This window comes from Carcharhinus amblyrhynchos, chromosome 3, assembly GCF_965287045.1.
Source record: "Carcharhinus amblyrhynchos chromosome 3, sCarAmb.v2.hapA, whole genome shotgun sequence".
In the NCBI taxonomy this organism is placed as follows: domain Eukaryota; kingdom Metazoa; phylum Chordata; class Chondrichthyes; order Carcharhiniformes; family Carcharhinidae; genus Carcharhinus; species Carcharhinus amblyrhynchos.
In genome coordinates, this window is record NC_137326.1 from 28,380,940 (window position 1) to 28,402,685 (window position 21,746).

Sequence of the window (21,746 nt, forward strand, 5' to 3'; positions counted from 1 at the left end):
AGTTACATTACTGTTGGCCATCATGACCATGAGTTACCGCTATGAGTATAATCGAAGGGCCAGACACAAACTGCACTCAGAACTGTGAAACCTTTAAGAGGTTGTTTTGCTCAAGTTCCCATTCAAACTTATTGGCATATCACCAAATGTAAAAACAGCCAATCAGGCATTGTGGCAGAACTTGAATATATTTTTAAATTATTTGCATCAATGAATATTTAATGTATTTAAGAGTGGTAACCTAGTGGTAACTGAAAGAGCTTGTCTGTTAGGTAGAGAAGAGCTGCATGAGGCCACATGAGGAATAAATGCAGAAGAAGTGCAAAGGAACCACGAAGGATTCCAGGTGGATGCATGCAACTTGAAGGCAAGCTGGATCCTTTGCTTTCCAGCAGGCCAAAACTGAAAAGCAATTAGCCCTGACATACCTTGCCAGTGGTGCCATGCGCTAGTTAAGGTTAGAATGAGAGAGGAAAGTAATAAAAAAGTATCATCATCAAATATAAAAACATGAAACTTCACTCCGTCATTATATCAGTTTTTGCATATGAGCAATGGGTGATATTTGTTCTGATTTTTTCACCAGATCATGGTTTTTAACTGTAAGGAGAGAAAAGAGTTGACGTTTTGAGTTCAGATGACCCTTTGTCAAAGCTAAAAGCCACTTTTTACGTCTTTTAGCTTTGACAAAAGGTCACCTGGACTCAAAACGTAGCTCTTTTCTCTCCTTACAGATGTTGCCAGACCTACTGAGATTTTCCAGCATTTTCTCTTTTGGCTTCAGATTCTAGCATCCGCAGTAATTTGCTTTTATCCATGATTTTTAACTGGTTTCCAGTTTGTATTAAAACACAAAACAGGAACTGAAGTTTGAAATACAACAAAAAATTAAATCTATGGTCTCAATGGGCACTGGCCAAAGCTGGATAGGTGAACTACAACTAAAGGTGTAAAGAACACAATGCCTGCCCACACCTAAGGGTGCTGCTAAACTATCATTTTCATAGGCATGATTATGCTGGGGTTAATTATGATGAAAGGTACCTTGAACATACAGCTTGGTTCTGTGACAGTACTAGAAGCCAAGCTTTTCATATCTTATAAAAGAAAGACATGCATCTATACGGTGCGTTTCATGACCTTGGAACATCCAAAAGCAATTCACAGTCAATGAGTTATCTTTTTGAAGTGTTGTCGCTGTATTAATGTAGGAAATGTAGCAGCCAATTTGATCATAACAAAGTCCAACAAACAGCAATGCGATAATGACCAGATAATCTGCTTTAAGTGATGTTGATTCGGGCATATATATTGAATTGAATTATAGAATCAAGTTGGTAAACTTGAAGACTAAATAAATGTATGTTTGCATGAAAGATTTTTTTTAAAAATCTCAATTCAAACGTAAATCTCTGGCAGTTTGAGCATGTCTCTTCTCCTGATGTGGTCTGCCCAAAGCCAACCCAAAGCCAGATGAAGACTCAGCTGTCATTGAACCACAGACTTTAACCAGTGCAACTGTGCTGCTCTAAAGAATTCAACATGCCCCTATCAAGTTGTGAAAGAGATACAGAATCCACAGGCAGCATTTTACGGCCTCACTAGTCCCAAAACCATAAAATCCCACCCGAGGTCAACGGACCTCTCGATGTTCACCCTTCGCCCATTCCAATTTCTGTGGCAGGCGGGGCAGGGCAGTAAAATTCTGGCCCCCATCTTTGATGAAGTCAAAAATGTTGAAAAAATTGGGTTTAAAACAATGAAATTAAATCATAAAGTCTTTATCTCTATCGCTTTTAACTAATCTGTATATTTAACTAGTAACCAACTATTAGTAAAATAGGCATGTCTACTCAGATGCTATAAACATTAATACCAGCAAGGACTTCAACTCTACATCTGCGCATGCAAAGATTTTTCCTGCGATGAGGCTGTGATATGCTAACGATTTAACATGGGTCTTGCTAGTCACAGACTGTTCTCGGCACATATTGATCTTCGTGGTAGCATGGTTGCAACTGCAAGTTATATCTGGCAAGGTCTGCGACTGAGTGGAATATTTGAAATTGCCTGATGATATCAGATGAGTTTGTTTTAATCTAAGTATGATGGCCCATTACTTGTAGTCAGTTTATGTCTTTCCTTATTTTGCTGTATTTTTATTTTAATAGCGGGTGCTATCATTAAGATTTCTTTTTCTCGTGCAGGACTTTGTGGAAAGTTTTTGAAAATAATCATTGATGGTACAAATGCATCAGATGCTTTAAAGGAAAAAAAAGATAAAAAAGCAAGCTATTTTTAATAAGAATGGAATGGCTTTGGGAAACTCAAGCAGGAGAATATCAGGAACTATGTGAACAAACAAAAGATGTGTCAATTTGTTTATTTCTGCAGTGCAGTGAAAAAATATATACTTATGCAAATGTACACACAAACTGCAATTTCTAACACAACATGCATTCTTTTGGGGGAAATGTACCTATCTGCATGACCCTGCCGAAGACAGACGTGTTGTCAACAGTGCTGCAGTTCCACCGCCGATGTCTGAACTGATGTTGGCATTCTTTGATGCCAGTCTTGGCGCCCTCTCCAATATACTGCATGTGATCCCGGTACAGCTGGCAAAGCTTCTTCTGGCCTTGGGAAAGCCCAGCCAGCTGACTACACAAAGGCTGAGCTCCCATAATGTACACCTCTGGGATCTGAATGGGATTCATGGCTAAAGACCTGAAGTGGGGGGAGAAATAAAGGATTTGGTAAAATTCACCATCATTTCAATCATTTCAAAGGAAGACTTCCAAACATGTTATGATTTTGGCCAGAGAGCTAAATGAAAAGGGTAGACATAATCTATGAGGTCTACAAGGGAGAGATAGCAAATGGTGAAGATAAAAGGTACTAAAATCATTCGGGATACTTAAAGCTAGTGTCACCTGCAGCAAGGCAATGTGTGAAAATTGATTCAGTTGGTGTACATTCAGAAAATAAATATTAGACATTTGAGAATTAAATACGTTTTAATAATTGGAGGTTGTTGGTGAACATAGTTATTCCTCGAATATCCTTGCTTAAATTCATTCCGTGTGAAAACAACAGCTGTAATATTCCAAAGTGGATCTGGTGCAACAATGAAAAGCATTCGAAAAAAACTCAGGAGTTTTTTTTACAGTTCAGATTGAATTACTTAAATTAACTCGATTTAAATCCGTGTTCTTTCAGCCAGTAATAGTTGTTCCGTGTGTTAATTCAATATTGTCAAGGCGTGTGCTATCAGTATATATTTCAGGCCACTGCAACAAATCAGCTCTGAACAAACACAGTAACTTTAAGTATTAAATTTATGTTCAGTTTTGCTAATTAACTGGTACTTCTGTAGACAGGTCTCGGTGTGAGGAAGGACAATGTGAAAATGAGCGACTATCCCACCACCGGTTTTTTTTCTCTAAACTCTACAGTGAAGTTACAGAAGGATTCATTCAAGAGTAATTCACTTCCCTGGTGTGACAAAATCCCTGAGAGGACAAGCATCGAAAAAACTCGCCCGCACAAGGGAATCCCTTCATTCTGTCAGTTACTTCTGAAGCCCCCCCCCCCCCGCCTCTAACCTTCATAACTGTATCTCCGGAGAGTTGGAAAATGCCAGGAGCCTGCCACATTGCAAAATGTAACGCACTGTGGCAATATCTGTCTGGACCCCAGACAGACAGCTTTCCAAATGTACTATCTCTGGATAAACAACTTCGGGGAGATGACGATTGGGTTCCCCATTTTTTAAAATATCTTTATATCATGAAATGAATGTTCTTTGCTGGGCAAAAGCCAGTAAAATGGACATCACATCGAGATAAGTGTACAGGGGCAGACTCTGTACTGGTATGGATGTCTACGTGTGTATATACAGATCACACCAGAGTGTTTGACGGATTTGCCCCAGAATAATGCAGCTCGGACTGACATTTGAACGAATGAAGTTTATACTGAACTAATATTAAGATTATTTTTTAAAATGTGGAACTCACCACCAGGAGTTTGCTTCCACCAGGACCTGCTTGCAGCCCGATAGGAGAGTGGCAGTGACCAGCAGGTATCTCCAGGCCATCGCACTTTTTAACGCTGAATAGACCGCTCCTTGCGTTGTCTCTCCCCCACTCTGCAACGACACAAACCATAACCCAATGCACATCAAGGAAGCCGGGGAGCATACAGACAGATCCAGAACAATGATGACTAGTAACACAATGATGTTAGGTGAAAAGGTGGCTCCCTACGTTCAAGGACCATCTCCTATTGGCTGACCACTAGCTCGCACACATCTGGTACAATTTACCAGATGTGTTGGAATCACTGTAATTGGCGGGCTATTGCAGTCCAGACAAGATAGTCTTAAAAAAGATCATTTGGTTATGAAGCTGCTGGAATGCCTCGATGGGGCAAATGAAGAGCGCAATATTCCGTGCAGAAAACATTAACGTGGCATGATCAAAGCAGCAGTACTTTCATAGCTTGCTTCTTAATAAATCACACTTAGACAAAGCGGGCTCTCTAACACTGGAGAGCTGATGCCGTTCTGAAAAGTCTATAATACAGGAGAACATTTCAAATCCCTAAACATCCTCTGTCCTGTTTGCATTCAGGCTGATCCTGCACCGGGTTATTTTTTCCTTCTGGATCATTTTCAAATATAGCCAAAGTAACTAAACGAAAAGGGGGAGAAATCTCCTTAATTATTCTCACAGGAGATGATTAATTTACATGTAAATATTAGCCAAGAAGTGGTGGACTCCCGGTTTGGTTTTGGAGTTTAAAATCATAAGAGATGGTCATCGGAAGGGATTTGGCCGTAAAACTGACGGGATTCTCCAGCACTCCCTGGGTCATTCGAATCTTCCGAAAGCAATATACATAAGAAATAATAATTGTACTTTAGTGTCGGCGGCATTGCCTGTCCGTGTTAAAGCTTGCAGGTTACAAGTCAGATCGGCTAGGTGAAGTGACCCAAAATTAGGTGGGAGGCTGAACAAGTCTCTATTCTTCAGGGCCGAAGTCATTAGCCCGTCTTGTACAAGGAGTGGGACGGCTTGAGACAGAAGCCGTTTGATTCCATAGCAAAAGGTCAAATAAATGTAACAAAAAACATGTTTCTTTTGTTAATAACCATAATAATCCCCTTAAATGGATGAGTACGAATTCAAATAACATTTCCACAACTGGATAAGGATACAGTCTCTACTTTCACAAACGAATCCTGATAAGTCAATTAAAGATCTATTTTTTTTAAAGGCGAAAGTTGGTGTGAGATTATTTAAGGCTTTGATTGTCGTCTTGGGCTAACCAGGGATGACTGAAGACTTGAATTCGTGTCTCAACTGAGGCAGCATGTTCCCCCCGGGAAGAAACACTTCCCTAACAGGTGGCAAGTACCTAGAAAATCGGAGAGGTCATCCAGCATCACTTCCCATCGCTGGTAAGATTTATGTGTGGCGGAATGGGGATGGGGAAAGAATTGATCTATGGTGACGGGGCGTCACGTTAAACTATTAACCACCACCCCCCACCCCCCTCGAAAAAAAGCGCAACAAATCATTTTATTAACTTTCTATTGTGCACACACGTCACGTCCTAAAGACATCCCTGGGATGTGCTGGAGGATTTCTGGAGAATTCATTGCCGCGTTTGCAGTGGAGAGAACATCAAATTCAATATCACATTCAAAGCTTTTCCCTGCAGACGCGCAACCGGGCTGTCAGCGTTGTGCACCAAGGTTATTAACGGTTGCGAATTCGAGTGATGCACACGCTCTTTCGGGAATACAATCCGCCGTGCCTCTCACCCGGAGAATAGTTTCTGTTAACGGAGTCCAAATTTATCAGTCAAACGCAACAGAAATCAACTCAGCCTACCTCGCTGCAGCTGGAGCAGGCAGTGACAATCCACACAGCGTGCACCGCATCCGAAACACAAAACATCACTGGGACAGCAAATTCTCTAAGCAACCCTCGACATTTGGCAAGGTCGGGAAAAAAAGGGTCATTTTATTGACCAAAGTACTCACCCCAAAATCTATCCAGTCAGTGTGAAGTTAAGCCAAAACATGAGGGGGTGTGGGTTCTTTCATAATTAGTTTATTCCCTGCAACTTTGTCGACCCCCGAGTCAACTGTCAAAAGTATGAAATTTCTAAAGTGTTTTATTTTCGACAACGCCATATAAATGCTTCCGTCACCAATGTTTAATCAAATCCGACCAAACATCTGTTCCTTATGTTAGCAGGCTGCAGTGCAGCTAACTTTTTTTATATAAAAAATCCTAAATAGAAACGGCACCGCGCCCATCAATTAAAGACCCCTTTTTGTTCCCAGCCTGGCTACATTCATGTTTCCAATTTCGGACTGCACTGGTTTCTACAGGAATTGCACAACTCCTCATGCTGCTTTCTATTGGCGGAGCATGATATCAAATTGTTAGACATAAGTTTTCATCGACAATTTACATATTCTAACATCTCATTCGACTTTTGGCAAGCGGCAGTAGGCGTTTTCTATTCTCCCCATCTCGGGCTGCACGAAATCAAAGTTAAGTTATGCGAGTGTGTATTTTGGGGTGGGGGGGGGCGGTTGGTAAAGCTAACGCACGGGGCTTTCTCCAATATCGAGGTGACATTTCAAATATTTGGGTTTCGACTGAAAACACTCCCAACTAAGCAAACAAATGGACCGAAGGAGCGATCCACTCGCAAAGGAAAATATTTAGCTTGCTTGCCAGATCTGCGCACAGGGATATGATTGCATTGATCTCCCCGTTCTGCCTCTGGCGTGAAAATATACCAGACCGGTTGCCAATCGACCCAACAATCGTGGGAGTGCGGCAGGGTAATAATGCAGCGGGGCAAGGTTAGCAAGAATGAGCGCCGTTAACTGGGGAGGGAATCAAATGTGCGGCTACTATTGAATGAAGACAGAGGCCCTCACACTCAGATTAAACGTGTCTGGTAGCCTCTCATAATCTGTAATGGATACTTGCAATTTATAATAGGATTTTGAATAATGAAATTGGTTGCATTCATCTCGCCTTTGTATTAACATGTTTCTCTTAGTATATTAAAGGTAATGTCACTGATACACTCCCATAAACTTCAAGACCGAACATTATTCTGCCAATAGATTAATGTTCCTTCTACCAACGGCTAAATAATTAACCTCGCCTGTTGTAAATGTACCCTGATGTGATATAATATTGAATGTTAAGGTAACTGGGTCAGGGCCTCCACTCTCAGTTCTAAGCATCCCCTGATTCAGCGGCCCCGCAAATCAGCTTTCAGATTAACCCAAGAAGAATCCTGGATGAAGGGAACCTTCTGGGATCAGAAACAGGGAACACTCCATGGATTCAAACGGGGACGTTATGCCTCATATCATTTTACAATGCCGCCTGGTTTTGGTTCAATCGGCAATGGAGAAAGAAGCTATGCAGCAAATAGGTCCTCAACAGGTACACTCTGGAAAGATTGCCAAGCTGTAAAGAAAGTGGAGATTGGCTATTTCAGTCTCTCTGCATGCATGCAGGATTTAATAAAGTATACTTTCGGGCAACTGTCATTTGGACAAAAAAAAAGCTATTTGGAGTGCCACCAAAGAATAGCCAGTCTAAGAATGCCATTGTTGTAAGCATCTCTATCAGATTCTCCTCCAAGGTAAAGGTTAAAAACAGCCGCTTGCGTCCAGAAATTCATCGGCACTTCTCCACCCACTTTTCAGATATTTGTGGGTTAATGATACGGCCACAATTGTGTCTGGACTGGTTTCTTGCTTGTGAGGGGCAGAGGTGTGCCTCTCCTCTGTGCAAAAAATACAAAAGCTTAAAGAATCTGTCAGCAGCGTACTTCTTATTTCTTCACTTATTAGCCATACTGGGGAGATGAGTGGAATGTTGAGCCTTGGCATTTGAAAATTCGAGATGTCAATAGCATCACTTCAAAACTGCTAAATTGTAATTGAGCATTTTGTATTGGTGTTAAAATATTGCATTGGATCAAGAATTCGAAAGTCTACTGAGAATGAATTCTAAGAGACAGTGATTTTCATAGCAACTATTTCCAAGCTAAAGAGCATGCTATGGACTATTCGCTAAAAGCGACTGGATAGCAAGGTGCAAATATTGAATCAGCTAGTTCTCAATTTAGATAGAAACAGAAAGTTTTACAATTTTTCTAATCTCGAGCGGACCTTCGTTTTGAGAAACACGTTCTCTGCGCATAACGTGCCACAAACCACAATAAAGCTTCAAAAACTAGCTCTGGCTCCCATTGTTTCTGGAGATAATTGAAAATTCTCGAAATAATTTCAGAAATGAAGTGTGAACTTTAAACCAAGATTATGATAACATTGAACAATTAGTCAGAGCCCAGTCGATGTAAACTTACAGGGGAAACTCCTTTTAAATGGGGGAGAATACCGCCAACTGTGTGATCATACACATAGACATACTGTTAAAATTACAGGATTTATCAGCGACTATACATACAGTTAATGTTCAAATACTCAAAAGACAAATAACACCCGCCTTTGGTCGCAATGACGAAGATCGATTTAATCATTTGAGGCATTGAGATTAAAATTGGCCTGATAGAAATGAGTTAACGTTCCGGCCTCCGGAAAACATCTGCCAGGGACTAAACATTTTAAGGGTTACTTTTCACAAACTAACTCACCCCGAAGGGAACCAAATAGGTTATTTAGTGGCAAGCTGACACTATAGTTCCACAAAAAATACATAAACAACACGACTAAGCCTGAAATGAAACATCGGTCAATTCACTGTCAGGGTTCTAGACAGTAAATATATAAAGAAATCCAATTTCACCGGTCCTTAGTTTCTTTTCTCTCTGCGGTTCACGTCAAATTCCAATGTTTAGGTCGATAGATAAAATGTCCTGCGGGCCCTGTGCTGCTTTTTATGTTTTATCGGTGAAATATTCAGACTGCAACCTGATACACTAACAGATGATAGGATTCTACGGAGTCAACCGTCCTTCCCTTGGCTGTTTGATGGTAGATAATCGACGCGAGATAAGCGCACTACCGCTAGTAGTCACAATATTTGTTTATATAAAATGTACTAAGTGCACTTAGGACATGTTAGGGGAGCAACAAAAAGTTGTGTAAATATCTTCGCGAGCAGAAATATTTAAACAGGAAACCGTTCCGATCACATCAGCTGGGCGGAGGTTGCAGAGCACACTCCGAAGCACTTCCCAGAGCCCTAATTTTCACATTAGGACCAGGGGGAAATGAGAATAATGACTGACAAGTTAGACATCGAACCAAGAATTATTTACACCTACATGGTTCGGATAAGTCGTGCCTCATAGTCGTCGGTTTCATAGTGGAGAAGCAACAAGTTATTACAAGCCCACGGACTGCCACAGGAACTGGCGATCCCTTTGGATCCCTGCTTCTGTTAAATTAAAGCGCATCACATCCCAGCGACCGGCTAGTTTTGTTTTATATTCTTACAAGGCAAATTGTACCAGTTTTTCACTAGATGCCTTTTGTTTTAGAAGGAGCGAAGTGGGGAGAGGGGAAGGAGAGAGTCGGCCAAACACCTTTTACCGAGTTTGTTGTCCCAAACATGATGGAGCACAGAGCAACTTCACCTTACAGCCACACGCATCAATCAGCAAGATGTCACAGACTGCTCATTTATCACCCGGCCTGTCTCCAGTCGCACTTACTGATTTGAAAATTCCCATCTCCAAAGCCAAATTGAAAAAGCAATATCAAAACCATCGGTCTACGTGTTCGCCGAGGTGCCGGGAAAGCTAGAGGCGCTCAGCTATCAAGAGAGGAACTTAGTGCGGTTACCAGGCAGCCACCACTTTGTACAGCTCGGGCAGACGGCTGCACCGCAACTCACAGTGAGTGGAAGAATGAGGTTTCCTCACGACACAAACTTTACTTCCGCCACACGATTACATGATAACGATCAAAATAAGAGACGTGAATTCAACCGTGTTCATTTGGGGGTTTATATATATATGTGTATATATACGCAGGAAAGTTTTCAAAGGACATCCTGCGGGGCATTTATTTACATTCCCTACAAACATTTCTTTCATTCTTTTGCTGTTGTTGAAATGCGTGCTCATTTTGAAAGCACAAGGCTGGGAGATGAAACTGGCAGAGCAACTTGGGGGATTTGTGTTCGGTCTGAAGCACTCAATCTACTTAAACGAGGATCAGAATGAGAAATTCGGGCGGCTGTCAGAAATTCAGTTTCAGAAGTGTGGCACCTAAATACATTCCGCCCCCCCCCCCCCCCCCCAACAAAAAAAAACCACTTCCCGTCAAAGTCCTCTCCGTCCTTTCAATAATCAGCTTGGAGCTGGGACTCCAGACGCCCTACGTTCAACGCACGGGGGCTCCCTTTCCTCTGTAATGATCTAGCGGGAGGGAGAGGGATACCTCCGAAAACAAAGCACCTCAATTCCACTGGAAGCTGGAGAGGGCACCGACAGAGTTTCCACTCTCCCGTCACCAACATGAAAAGGTAACAGCTGCAACAAACCGGGGCTCAGCTGTACTAACTCGGCGGATTAAACTCAATTACTGCACTTCCAAAAGTAACTATCTTTCAAATTCAATTTTTTAAAGGTAGGGGACAGCAGATTGCATTGCATCAAGTCGGTATTTCACACGGCTTAAAGAGGGGTACCGTTTTAAACATCTCTCTGTGACCGCTACAGTATTCTTGTTACATTGCATTCTTCTAATAGTCCAAAGAGACCGTTTCGACATATGCAGCACTAATCTTTTTAAGAAGCATTTTAGAAAGACCTCTCTCCCTGTGTCGTTCTAAGTGTTTTCATAAAACTAAACATTTGTGGCAGATGAGTTATTGGAATTACCAGTTTCACAAAACAGCGTCAACAAAAGAGTTAACGAGCCTGGAGTATCAGCGGGATGTGATGTATTTACATTCACAAGAGAAAATAAACAAGTCTCAAGTATTGTCAATAAGTAAGGACAATAATCTTCATTAAAATTAATATGCAAAGCCATTGAACTTTGCAAGCAGCAACCAGACAACGGGAAACTCGAAATTAAGATTTTTTTTGTTTTCAAAACATCCTTTGTGGAGAAATTAATCTCAACCGTTCAATTCCCACCAAGAAAAATCCCTTGTTGGCCATTCATTTGGGATTCCAATTTATAAAGGTGGTGGTGGCAGGGGGAGGTGATAAGGGGTTGAGACAAGATAGCCATCACTATTAACACAAGTCCCAAAGTCAGAGTTCATCGCGCCCACTAACATCCACTGTGTAAGTCTCTTCCAAGAGCAGAGATTCCCCCCTCCGCACCCCCCATCTCCCCGGCAAGCCGCCAGCATTACACTCCTACAGCCCCCAGTTATTAACATTCGCTCTGTTGCAAACTCCGAGAATCTTGTTCTCTGTTCTTTTCCCTCCGCCCCCATGTTAGTGCCTCCTGCCCCTCGCGGATTCAGTCACCCCAGCCAATTACAACGCGTCAATCTGACCTACATTTCTGATCAGATAATTTATCGATTCCATTGACAACCATCACCCACCCCCGGCCCCCATCAACCAGTTTACTACTTTGGGCACTCGAGACTGTGGGACTACCATTCGGTTGCAATCCAGTCCTGTTAAGAAGATCCCTTCTTCCTCTGCTCAGGAAAAAGCCACTCGCCACTTTCACGCTCACGCCTGAACCCCTCTCATTTCGGAGAAGTGGGATTCGTTATGTGTCTGTGCAAAGTGAGGCGGTGAATTTAACAAATCAAAGTTTTTAAAAGTTAAAGTTTTTTTTATTAGTCACAAGTAAGCTTGAATTAACACTGCAATGAAATTACTGTGAAAACCCCCTTGGACACTGGAAAGATTAACGTCCGGCTAAAATAATAAGAATTGAAATAATAATAATGCAAAACTGGCGTCGGTAAATAAGAGCTCGGGGAGTGAAAGCGAGAAGCTGTTTCACTGGACTGTTTTATTATGTTTTTGCTCAAGCCATTAGCATTTTAATTCGTGATCACCCGGAAGCCTTAAAAGACAAACTGCCTCGACATCCAAAAAGCAGAGTCTCAATTGTTTGGGAAAGTACCATTGCACTGTTTACAGCACGAATGGCCAATTCCTTTCATTCAGTCCAGTGCAGTGGATTGATTGAGCAGTCAGTGCTTAGACATAAATGCTGGCGGTTTCCTGATAAATGTGGAATCCCAGCCACGCCATGTGCGCAAACTGGTGGCAATCTTGCATTGTAATCTTTTGCATCGCTTTCTAAATGACTTTAGTGTTAATCTTGTGAATAACGTCCTTTTTGCAGGGACAAGTCCTAATCCACCACCTTCAAACGCAGCCAGCCCATCTTAAACTGCCAGAAAATCCGGGCCTTGCCCCTTTGCCAAATTCCTTTGCTCTGGGTTTTAAAAGTACCATGGCTTTTGAACAAGCTCATTTCTTATTTTTCAATCTTTGCCAAATCAGAGGAGGTTTCACCCGTGCCCGGCCGGGGTCAGCGAGTACTGGTTGGGGGGTGAACGAGTCCTCAACTCCGCTGCTCATCTGAGACAGGCGGACGGCTAGATTTTCTTCGGCAATTCATTAAAATCGTGGATTTGACAAGGTTGTAAAACCAAATCAAACTCGTTCTAGTCAAGGATTGCAGCTCGAGTCTGTCGAAAAACTGGGAATCATTTTACAGGGAGCAGTTCTGCGGCGTTTGAGGGATTTTTTTTTTACACATTCTTCAAGCGGCAATCTACCAAACTGACAAGTCTCACTCCTTAAAATGTGACTTCAAATCACCGCTTTGCTTTCAACCTGATGTCTAATGGGGGAGTAAAATGTGTCTTTGTCTGAGATTCATCTCGTTAGGGCACACTCCCTTGGCGTTTTAACGTTAACGGTGACATTCTGAAACCGTTTTTTTTGACCTCTCTTTGGCTTCTCAGCTGGAATGATGCCGTGTTTAAAAATATTGAGGGATTTTTTCGGGGGCGGGGGGGTGGAATGAGACCGTCACATGAAGGCATCTCCACACTAGATGGAGCTATACACCGTTTGACGACCGAACCAGTTAGGTCCTAACCCACACAGATTGAAAAATATATCTGCAACATTTCAAATATTTAAAATGTAATTAAACACACACTCCGTGTTTTCATGTCATGAGCAAGTCCTGTACACCCAAGAGAAGTGGAACATACACACACACACATACCGCGTGTACAGTAATATCTGTACTGCCCAATGTCCATGTCCAAACTGAAACAAGTTATTTACTGGACTTCGAATCATGTTGTGTTATTGCATGCTGTCCTATAAAAATAGGCTCAATTATTACAATTAAAATTAATGAACTTTTGCAACTCCTGACATAGTCTTATTGTGGGGCTTTAACGTTACATCGAGCTCTCTGATCTGTCCGGGTACAACTTCTAAAAAAAGTGTTAGCAGTGTACAGTACTGAAGCGAGAATCCTGACTGAAGTTGGAATGGACACACAAGAGATAGAGATTAATTCACTATTACAACCTATGTCAGAAATGTTTACCAATCTCACAGTGACTACACGCTTACTTATACAAAAGCCTCGGTCCCTTATTGAGAGAATAACAAAACGTACATCTCTGTCTAAAAGAGAGAGCCACGAATGCTGCAGCAGACAAGGCGGACAGACCTACCCCCATATTTCTTTGGCAAAGCGGTCACCAAGTAATCCAAGATTACAGTATCAAGCAGGTAATTCCTCTTCAGTGATCTTGTGCTTCAATCCCCTCTGTCCAAAGCGTGAAAACGGGTTAAGCACGAGATGTCCTTAGCGAAAGAGCTCCGAGGATCAAAAGGCGATGAAAAAAATTGGCTTTCAGATCGAACGATTTAAACCCGGATCAATGAATTAAGCGTCTCAGCCGCATTCCCCCTCTTTTTTTAAACTGATGCAGGCGGAGAATACCGCCAGTCTTCCAAGGAACGAAGACTATTTACAACAATGTCCATCTGCAATAGAAATAATTAGTGCTGCTAACAAACTGTGGGCGTGATGTGCGGAAACACTTTGGAAGAAGTAAGATATTCAGCAACAAGATGCCTTTGGCCAGATCGTCAGCAATAAACTTCCAGTGCTTCACCCAGCCAGCCAGCCAGCCCCCCCAGCAGACACACACACACACACACACACACTTGATCTCTGCTGGCACAGGTTTCAGATAGGCAAACTTCGGCAAGATTTCCTTTTTCTCCCCCCCGCACAAGTCCAAATCAGGTTTTTGCTTGAACTTTGAGTGGGGTTTGGCAGCCGTATTCTCCACCAGCCTTCCGAGCTGTTAGCAGAGCGAATTGGCGGAGAGCAAAGTGTCCTGCGAGCATGGTTCAAAAGTCCTTTCTGACATCCTGAGTGAGGGTTGTGGTCAAGGAGAAGGAAGACTTGGGAGGATTTTTTTTTCTCTTGTGTGTGTCTGTCTCTTCCTCCCCCCACCCACCCCCAACACCACCCACACCCTGATTGCAGCCACTAAGTGTTTCCTGAGCTCCTCTTGCGGCTTCAGCCTTCAGATTTGTAGCAACAGCGGCAGCAGCAGCAGCCCTTCACATAAATAAATCCTCTGGTGTCCTGCAGCATGTACACACACACAGCAGCCTGGCTGGAGACACACAAGCACAGGCTAGGCTGGGTCATTATCCACAGGACCGTGCTCCTTCCTTCCTCGCTTCTCTCTCTCTCCCCTCCGCTCTCACCTGTCCGCTCTCATTCTCACTCTGGGCTTTTCCTCCTGAACTCTGCGGAAAAGGCTTTGACTCCTCCCGCGGGCAAGCCGGGGCCCGCGCATGCGCCGCGCCCTCGCCTACCCAACTTTTTTTGGGAGGGAGGGTAGGGGGAGTTGAGTAATATTTTTAAAGCTGGCATGTCCCATGCCCACCACCAAACAAACACACTTCAACATCTGTTTACCGAAGATTCTCAATGATTTTTTTTTGCAGGGCACAGATAAAACTAGAAGCTATTGAGGCGTGAACAATGTAAACCACAACCGTGCTGAATGCAGCTCACAGTTTCACTCAGATTACAATGGGATATAAACTGTAAACAGCTAATTATAGTGTTTGTTACGAACCAGTCTAATCAGGAAAACGTGTGTTATTGCTGATTTAAAAAAAATGCATCCATGGATTTATATTTTGGTGCAATAGGGAAGTTACGGGAAAATATTAAAATATTTTAAAGTCCATTAGATTAGAGTGTCCAAATTTCTGTTTTCCAGGCACACCTGGCTAACATTTTGGTTTGATGTAATTTATTATTGTCACATGTATTGGTATACAGTGAAAAGTATTGTTTCTTGCGCTCTATACAAAGCAAACCATTCATAGAGAAAAGGAGCGTGCAAAATGTAGTGTTACATTTGATTTGATTTGAGTTATTATTGTCACATGTATTAGTATGCAGTGAAAAGTATTGTTTCTTGCGCGCTATACAGACAAAGCATACCGTTCATAGAGAAGGAAACGTGAGTGCCGAATATAGTTACATTCGGTTTGATTTATTATTGTCATATGTATTAGTATACAGTGAAAAGTATTGTTTCTCGCAAGCTACACAGACAAAGCATACCGTTCATAGAAAAGGAAACCAGAGCATGCAGAATGTAGTGTTCCAATTATAGCTAGGGTGTAGGGAGAGATCAACTTAATATTAGGTAGGTCCATTCAGAACATGGAGTTTGAGGATGTGCACGTTTCCAGTTTGAAATCATTAATTTACCTATGCAACAAGTTGCTGATAGTTAGAAATGCCGGTGATCTAATTTATCCACTTAGGGAGGCAATTACATCAACAAAGAGCCTTCTCCAAAGCCCTAGGCCCATAAAATTCCAACAAATTGAAGCACCAAACGAGAAGTGCAAACACAAATCTGACCAAGTTGCTTTGGGCTGGGGTGGGGGGGGGGGAGGGGCGTGTAGGAAGGGCGCAGGAGTTGGTGGGCTGCATGATGGAGCATCCTTGACTTTAGATGTCGTATCAAACACAACCTAGATCAAGGTTTACAGCAGAGCAGCGTGTTAAAATTGATTTTTAAAAAAGGGAACATTCCGCCCCTGCTCTCCACCCCACCGCCCCCCCCCCCCAACATCCACACAATTGGTTCGATTTTACTTGCAAAATAAACAGCAACTCAAAGAACCCCTGTGTTTATTCCAGACATTTTATGTTAGGGAACACAACTTAAAAAAGTCTTCATTTCACAGTTCAAGGCTATTATGGGAGGACAGAAGAAAGCTGTTACCTCACAGCCATCCACTCTGATCACGGATCTTTCCAACATCCAGCAAGTTGTGAATGAAGATCTCAGAGTTCGGGCTGCTCTCGGAGGAAGTGTCGCCTGCTAATTTCACTCCATCACACTAGGGTCCACAGTCCTCATGACACAGCCGCTTTAACAGTTCAGACAGAACTGGGACCGTCTCATATCACAGACTTCAGCGTTAAAGGCACGGAGTACATAGCGTCGGCTCACCCCTTTTTATTGGTAGGAGCTACAGGTCTCAGACTCAGCTTTGCTAAGGCAACTAGCTCCAAATGCTGTAATTACTGACGGCCTTACTTCCGGAAAGGGTGGGAGACACACACACAGAGGGAGGGAGAAGTCACCGCGGCATCTTTGTATCCAAGGCTAACATTTTGGGCTTTGCAGCAACAGCACATTACCAGGGTGATACTTTACACTAAATAAAGGTTTCTAATCGAGCTAACGGTTTTAATGGGCGTTGGGAAGGCAGTTCACCTTAAGTAAAACAATAAGGAACTCTGTTCAGTTTATGGGGCTATCTCTAAACAGGATGTAACCCCCCTGTCATTATTTATCGGTCAATCCGAGCGTTTTGACTTTTCGAAGGGACGCGCATTGAAATCCGCCAGTCGCCAGAGTTTATCTAAAATGTGTATACTGTTCAGAACAAGAACTTGCAGAAATATCGGTGCGTTGGCCCCAGAGAGCGGATACCAGGGCGATCAAGACATTTGCTTAATCACAGGGGAGAGAAATCCAAATTAATCACTCACCAACAAACCAGAATTCTCAAGCGAAATCTATAAAATATATTAAAGTCCCCCCCCCACCCCAATTCCTGCCTGACAATTTACCTAATCACAAGCATTATATAATAAAGCAAAACTAAACTTTTTTTAAAGTCATAATTGGCTAGTTTAGGCAGCTTTTAGGTTTCAGTTTTGTAACTGGGAAATTGAATGAAATGGTGGATTCAGGAGGGTTATGCAGCATGTGTGTTTTTAGTCGCGGATGCCATGGTTTGTTATATCCAGCACTACTCATTGTAATGCAGTGTTGGGCTGGATTTAAAGCAGCCTGTCCCGGCGGCAGCCAGGCTGGTCGGGGACAGGCAGCGTTTCAGTCTCCCGGTGGCGGGAAATCTCTCCCCCTGATTCAGAACGGGGAGATGCTGAGGCGGGATTCCCGGCGGCAGGGATATCAGTTAGGCTCATCAATGGAGGAATTGACGCTCATCACTGCAATTTGGTGGTGACTCAGGGATTACCTGACAGGACAGCCAGCTTTGCTCGGGTCTCATTGTCAAGAATGCTATGCCCATTCATGCCGTCTGGCCTCGGGTGAGAGTTATTGGCTCAAAGTATCCGCCCCCCCCCCACCACACCCTTTCCTTCAACTCCCCTCCCGCCGCCACTGCCATGCAACCCCCTCCAATCCTCACTCACCTTTTGTCTGGGGTCGCACAATAATTCTAGGCCTCTGGTGGGTACAGTGTTGGTAGCAGCCACCACTCTTACTGCAGCATCTGATTGGCCACTAGATCTCTTGTGGTTGGAATTTACGCTGTGGAGGAACTCAGTGGTGGATTAGGCCACCCTGAAGGGCACTTGATTCCATCAGGCCTCTCCTGTGGAACTCATGAAATAGGAGCAGAAATAGACCATATGACCCATCAAGCTTTCTCTGCCATTCAATGTGAACATGGCTGATCCTGGGTTTCAACTCCCTTTTTCCCACTTGCTCCCCATATCCCTTGATTCCCTGAGAGACTAAAAACCTGCCTATCACAGCCTTAAATATATTCAATGATGGAGTATCCACAATCCTAGAGAATTCCAAAGAATCACAACCCTTTGAATGAATTAATTCCTCCTCATCTCAATCCAAAATGATTGCCCCCTTATGCCGACACTGTATTTTAGATTTGTCAACTAGCGAAAACAATCTCTTTGCCTCCACCTGATCAAGCCCCTTCAGAATCTTAGGCATTTCAATGAGTTAACTTCTCATTCTTCTAAACCCCAGAGAATATAAGCCCAATTCACTCATCCACTCATCAGAGCACAACCCTATCATCTCAGGAGCCAATTTAGTGAAACTTCTCTGTACCACCTACAATACAACTATATCCGCTCTTAGATGTGGAGACTAAAACTGCACACAGTATTCCAGATGTGGTCTCACTAAAACCATGAAAAAGACTTGTCTCTCTTGCACTCCAGACTTTTGCAATAAAGGCCAACATGCCATTTGCCTTCCTAGTTGCTTGCTGCACCTGTGTGCTAACTTTCTTCATTTCTTCCATGAGCACACACATAACTCTTTGAACATTAGCACTTACAAGTTTCACACTTTTTAAAAAACCTTCTGCCTAAGACCAAATGAATAACTTCACACCTCCCTACATCATAAAGAATCTCTCAAAATCTACCCTGTCAAACCTCTTCAGAATTTCAGTAGGTTTCAATGAGTTCGCTGTCATTCTTCTAAACTCCAGAGGTTTATAAGCCCAATTTATTAGCCTCCCATCATATGATAACCCTTCATCACAGGGATCAACTTAGTAAACATTCACTGCACTACCTTCAATGCACGTTTAAGTTTAAGTTTATTCATCATGGCCAATCCACCTAACTTACACATCTTTGGAGTGTGGGAGGAGACTGGAGGAAACCTACGCAGACACAGGGACAACGTATAAACTCCACACAAACAGTGATGTATATTTTCTTGAATGTGGATATCAAAACTGCACACAATATTCCAGATTTGGAATGGATGGTAATTCTTTGAGTGGTGGCCGAGGTTCCTGACAAAATTCCAGCCTTTAATATTACTCATCTTAAAAATTGAATTCTCTATAGGGTAAAATAAAGGATTTGGCCTTCTCAAGAGCAATTCCAGACCATGAAAAAGCCTTAAGCTTTCATTGATGAATGCAGATATTGTGTTACTAGATTATGCTGTGTATTCCATCTCCATATACTTGTGCCACAATCTTCTGGTGGAAAGCTCTGGTAACCTTTTCGGTGGCACAGTGGTTAGCACTGCTGCCCCACAGCAGGTGAGAAGCATGGGAAGTCCATTGTCAATATACAGCAAATGCCTCACAGCACCAGGGACTCAGGTTCGATTCCCAGCTTGGATCACTGTCTATGTGGAGTTTGCACATTCTCTCTATGTCTAGTGGATTTCCTCTGGGTGCTCCAGTTTCCTCTCACAATCCAAAAGATATGCTGACAGCCACATCCCATGAGTGAATTTTTAAAAAAAGCAACCTGGACCAGTTCATTATACCTATTGTTGGGAGATAAAATATTCATAATAGGCTACGCACTGATCACTCTTCAATGGTAATATATGGCATTTAAAATTTTTAAAAATTTATTTATTAGTGTCACAAGTAGGCTTGCATTAACACTGCAATGAAGTTACTGTGAAAATCCCATGGTGACCACACTCCAGTGCCTGTTCGGGTACACTGAGAAAGAATTTAGCATGGTCAATGCACCTAACTAGCACAGCATATCTTTCGGACAGTGAGAGGAAACCGGAGCAGCCGGAGGAAACCCACTAGACGTGGAGAGAATGTGCAAACTCTGCATTGACACTGATCCAAGCTGGGGATCAAACTTGCATCCCTGGTGCTGTGAGGCATTTGCTGTATGTTGACAATGGACTTCCCATGCTTCTCACTTGCTGTGAGGCAGCCGTGCTAACCACTGTGCCACCAAAAAGGTTACCAGAGCTTTCCACCAGAAGATTGTAGCATAAGCACATGGAGATGGAATACACAGCATAATCTAGTAACACAATACCTGCATTAACCAATAAAAGGTTTAAGGCTTTTTCACACTCTAGAAAAACAACAGCAACCATTTATATTTGTAAAGCAACTTTAATGTCACAGGAGCATTATAAAAATAATGTGACACTAATCCATATAAAAAGTCATTAGGTCAGATTGTCAAAAGCTTGGTTAAAGAGGTAGGTGGTGTTTCTAGGGGGAAAAAATGAGGTAGAGAGACAGAGGGGTGTATGGAGGAACATTTTCCAGAACTTGGAACCTAGGCAACTAAAGGCACAGCCACGAGTTGTGGAGTAATTATAATGGGAATGCACAAGACGCAAGCAATGGTATCTTAAAAATAGCTTTTGATGTTCATAAACCAATTTCCGCACAATAGGAATTGCAAGGAAAACTACATCTGGATTACACAGAGGCAGGGCCTATACAAACAAAATAAATTCTGGCATTTTCTTTTGTGCAACTCAAATTGTTCAAAACCCATTCAAATCAGAGCTATTACAAAACCAGTGAACCTTCAAGGTTGATTCAAAATTCCACAAGCTGAAAATATGTTAAAATAATGCTCATGTAAAATGTCAGCTGAGCACCACAAATGCTCCATATTCAATTTATTGAAGTGGATAACAGATTGGCAGCTGAATGGCATTGCACTTTATCATTGGTTTTTGCAATGCTGACCGAAAGATGTCGGAAATACATTAGCAACCCAGCACTTCCTTCCCTGATGCTATGTTTGTCCTAAGTTTCCCTTTCATTGGTTCCAATTATACCTGTCCACTACCTTTCAGTTATTTCTGCACTTGGACTTCTAAATGTCATTACTCAATCATAGCTTCTAGTTCCTCATCATTTAGAAAATACTTTGATCTTTCTTTCACATGTCTAAAGTGGACAACCTCAAACTTTGTCACATTAAACTCCATCTGTCACAGTTTAGCCCAGTTATTTAATCTATCGATGCCTCTGTACAACTTTCCATGTACTCTAAGTACTATACTACTTGTAATCAGTTAACAATAAAAATTCTCTATTCCTTTGTCAATGTCATTTATAAATATAATAATGAACTATGGCCCCAGTTCTGACCGTTGGGGATTACACTTGTTACATCCTACTTTTTAAGTCTCCTCACTAAACATCTACTGTTATATTTTCTTCTGACTGATTAGTATTCTAGCTGCTGTAAAATAGATTGTGACAATAATGAGCTTACCATTTAGAAACCAATGTGTCCTTTTTGCAATTTTCATTTGTAAATAGGGTGAAGCAGAGTCATAACTCTTCACCTTTTTGGGAAACGTCCCATACAATAAGGGCAGAGAACAAAAGCCCAGTTGTAAATGGCAGGCATGCACTGAATGAACAAAGATTCATGGTGCTATTCAAAGGAGAGCAGGAACTTCTCTCTATGTCTTGGCCAGAATTCTTCCCTTAACTACATCTGCAGAAAATGATGAACAGGTCCTACATCTAATTGCTGTTAGTGGGATCTTGCTGCATAGAAAACTCCTTGCCAATTTCCCTTCTGAACACAGTTACTCAATTTAGAACATAAGAATAAGAACATAAGAAAAAGGAGCAGGAGTAGGCCATCTAGCCCTTCGAGCCTGCCCCGCCATTCAATA

The 21,746-nt window shown here is 42.3% G+C and overlaps 1 protein-coding gene across 5 annotated transcripts in view; it reads right to left on the bottom strand.

Moving 5' to 3' along the window:
* The window catches only part of wnt5a (wingless-type MMTV integration site family, member 5a), a 42,673-nt gene extending 26,136 nt beyond the window's left edge, over positions 1-16,537 (bottom strand). Inside the window, exons 1-4 of one of the 5 annotated variants that reach the window (XM_080182659.1) lie at positions 13,707-13,795; positions 6,053-6,156; positions 4,020-4,150; positions 2,480-2,727 (exon numbers count right to left, since the gene is read on the bottom strand). In XM_080182659.1, coding sequence (XP_080038785.1) covers positions 2,480-2,727; positions 4,020-4,099 — 328 coding nt within the window. In that variant the 5' untranslated portion in view covers positions 4,100-4,150; positions 6,053-6,156; positions 13,707-13,795. Of the gene's footprint in view, positions 1-2,479; positions 2,728-4,019; positions 4,151-6,052; positions 6,157-8,858; positions 8,876-9,729; positions 9,843-13,706; positions 13,796-16,307 lie in introns of those variants that run through there. The other 4 variants (XM_080182667.1, XM_080182634.1, XM_080182652.1 and 1 more) reach the window with 4 other exon arrangements.
* Positions 16,538-21,746: the final 5,209 nt, after the last annotated feature.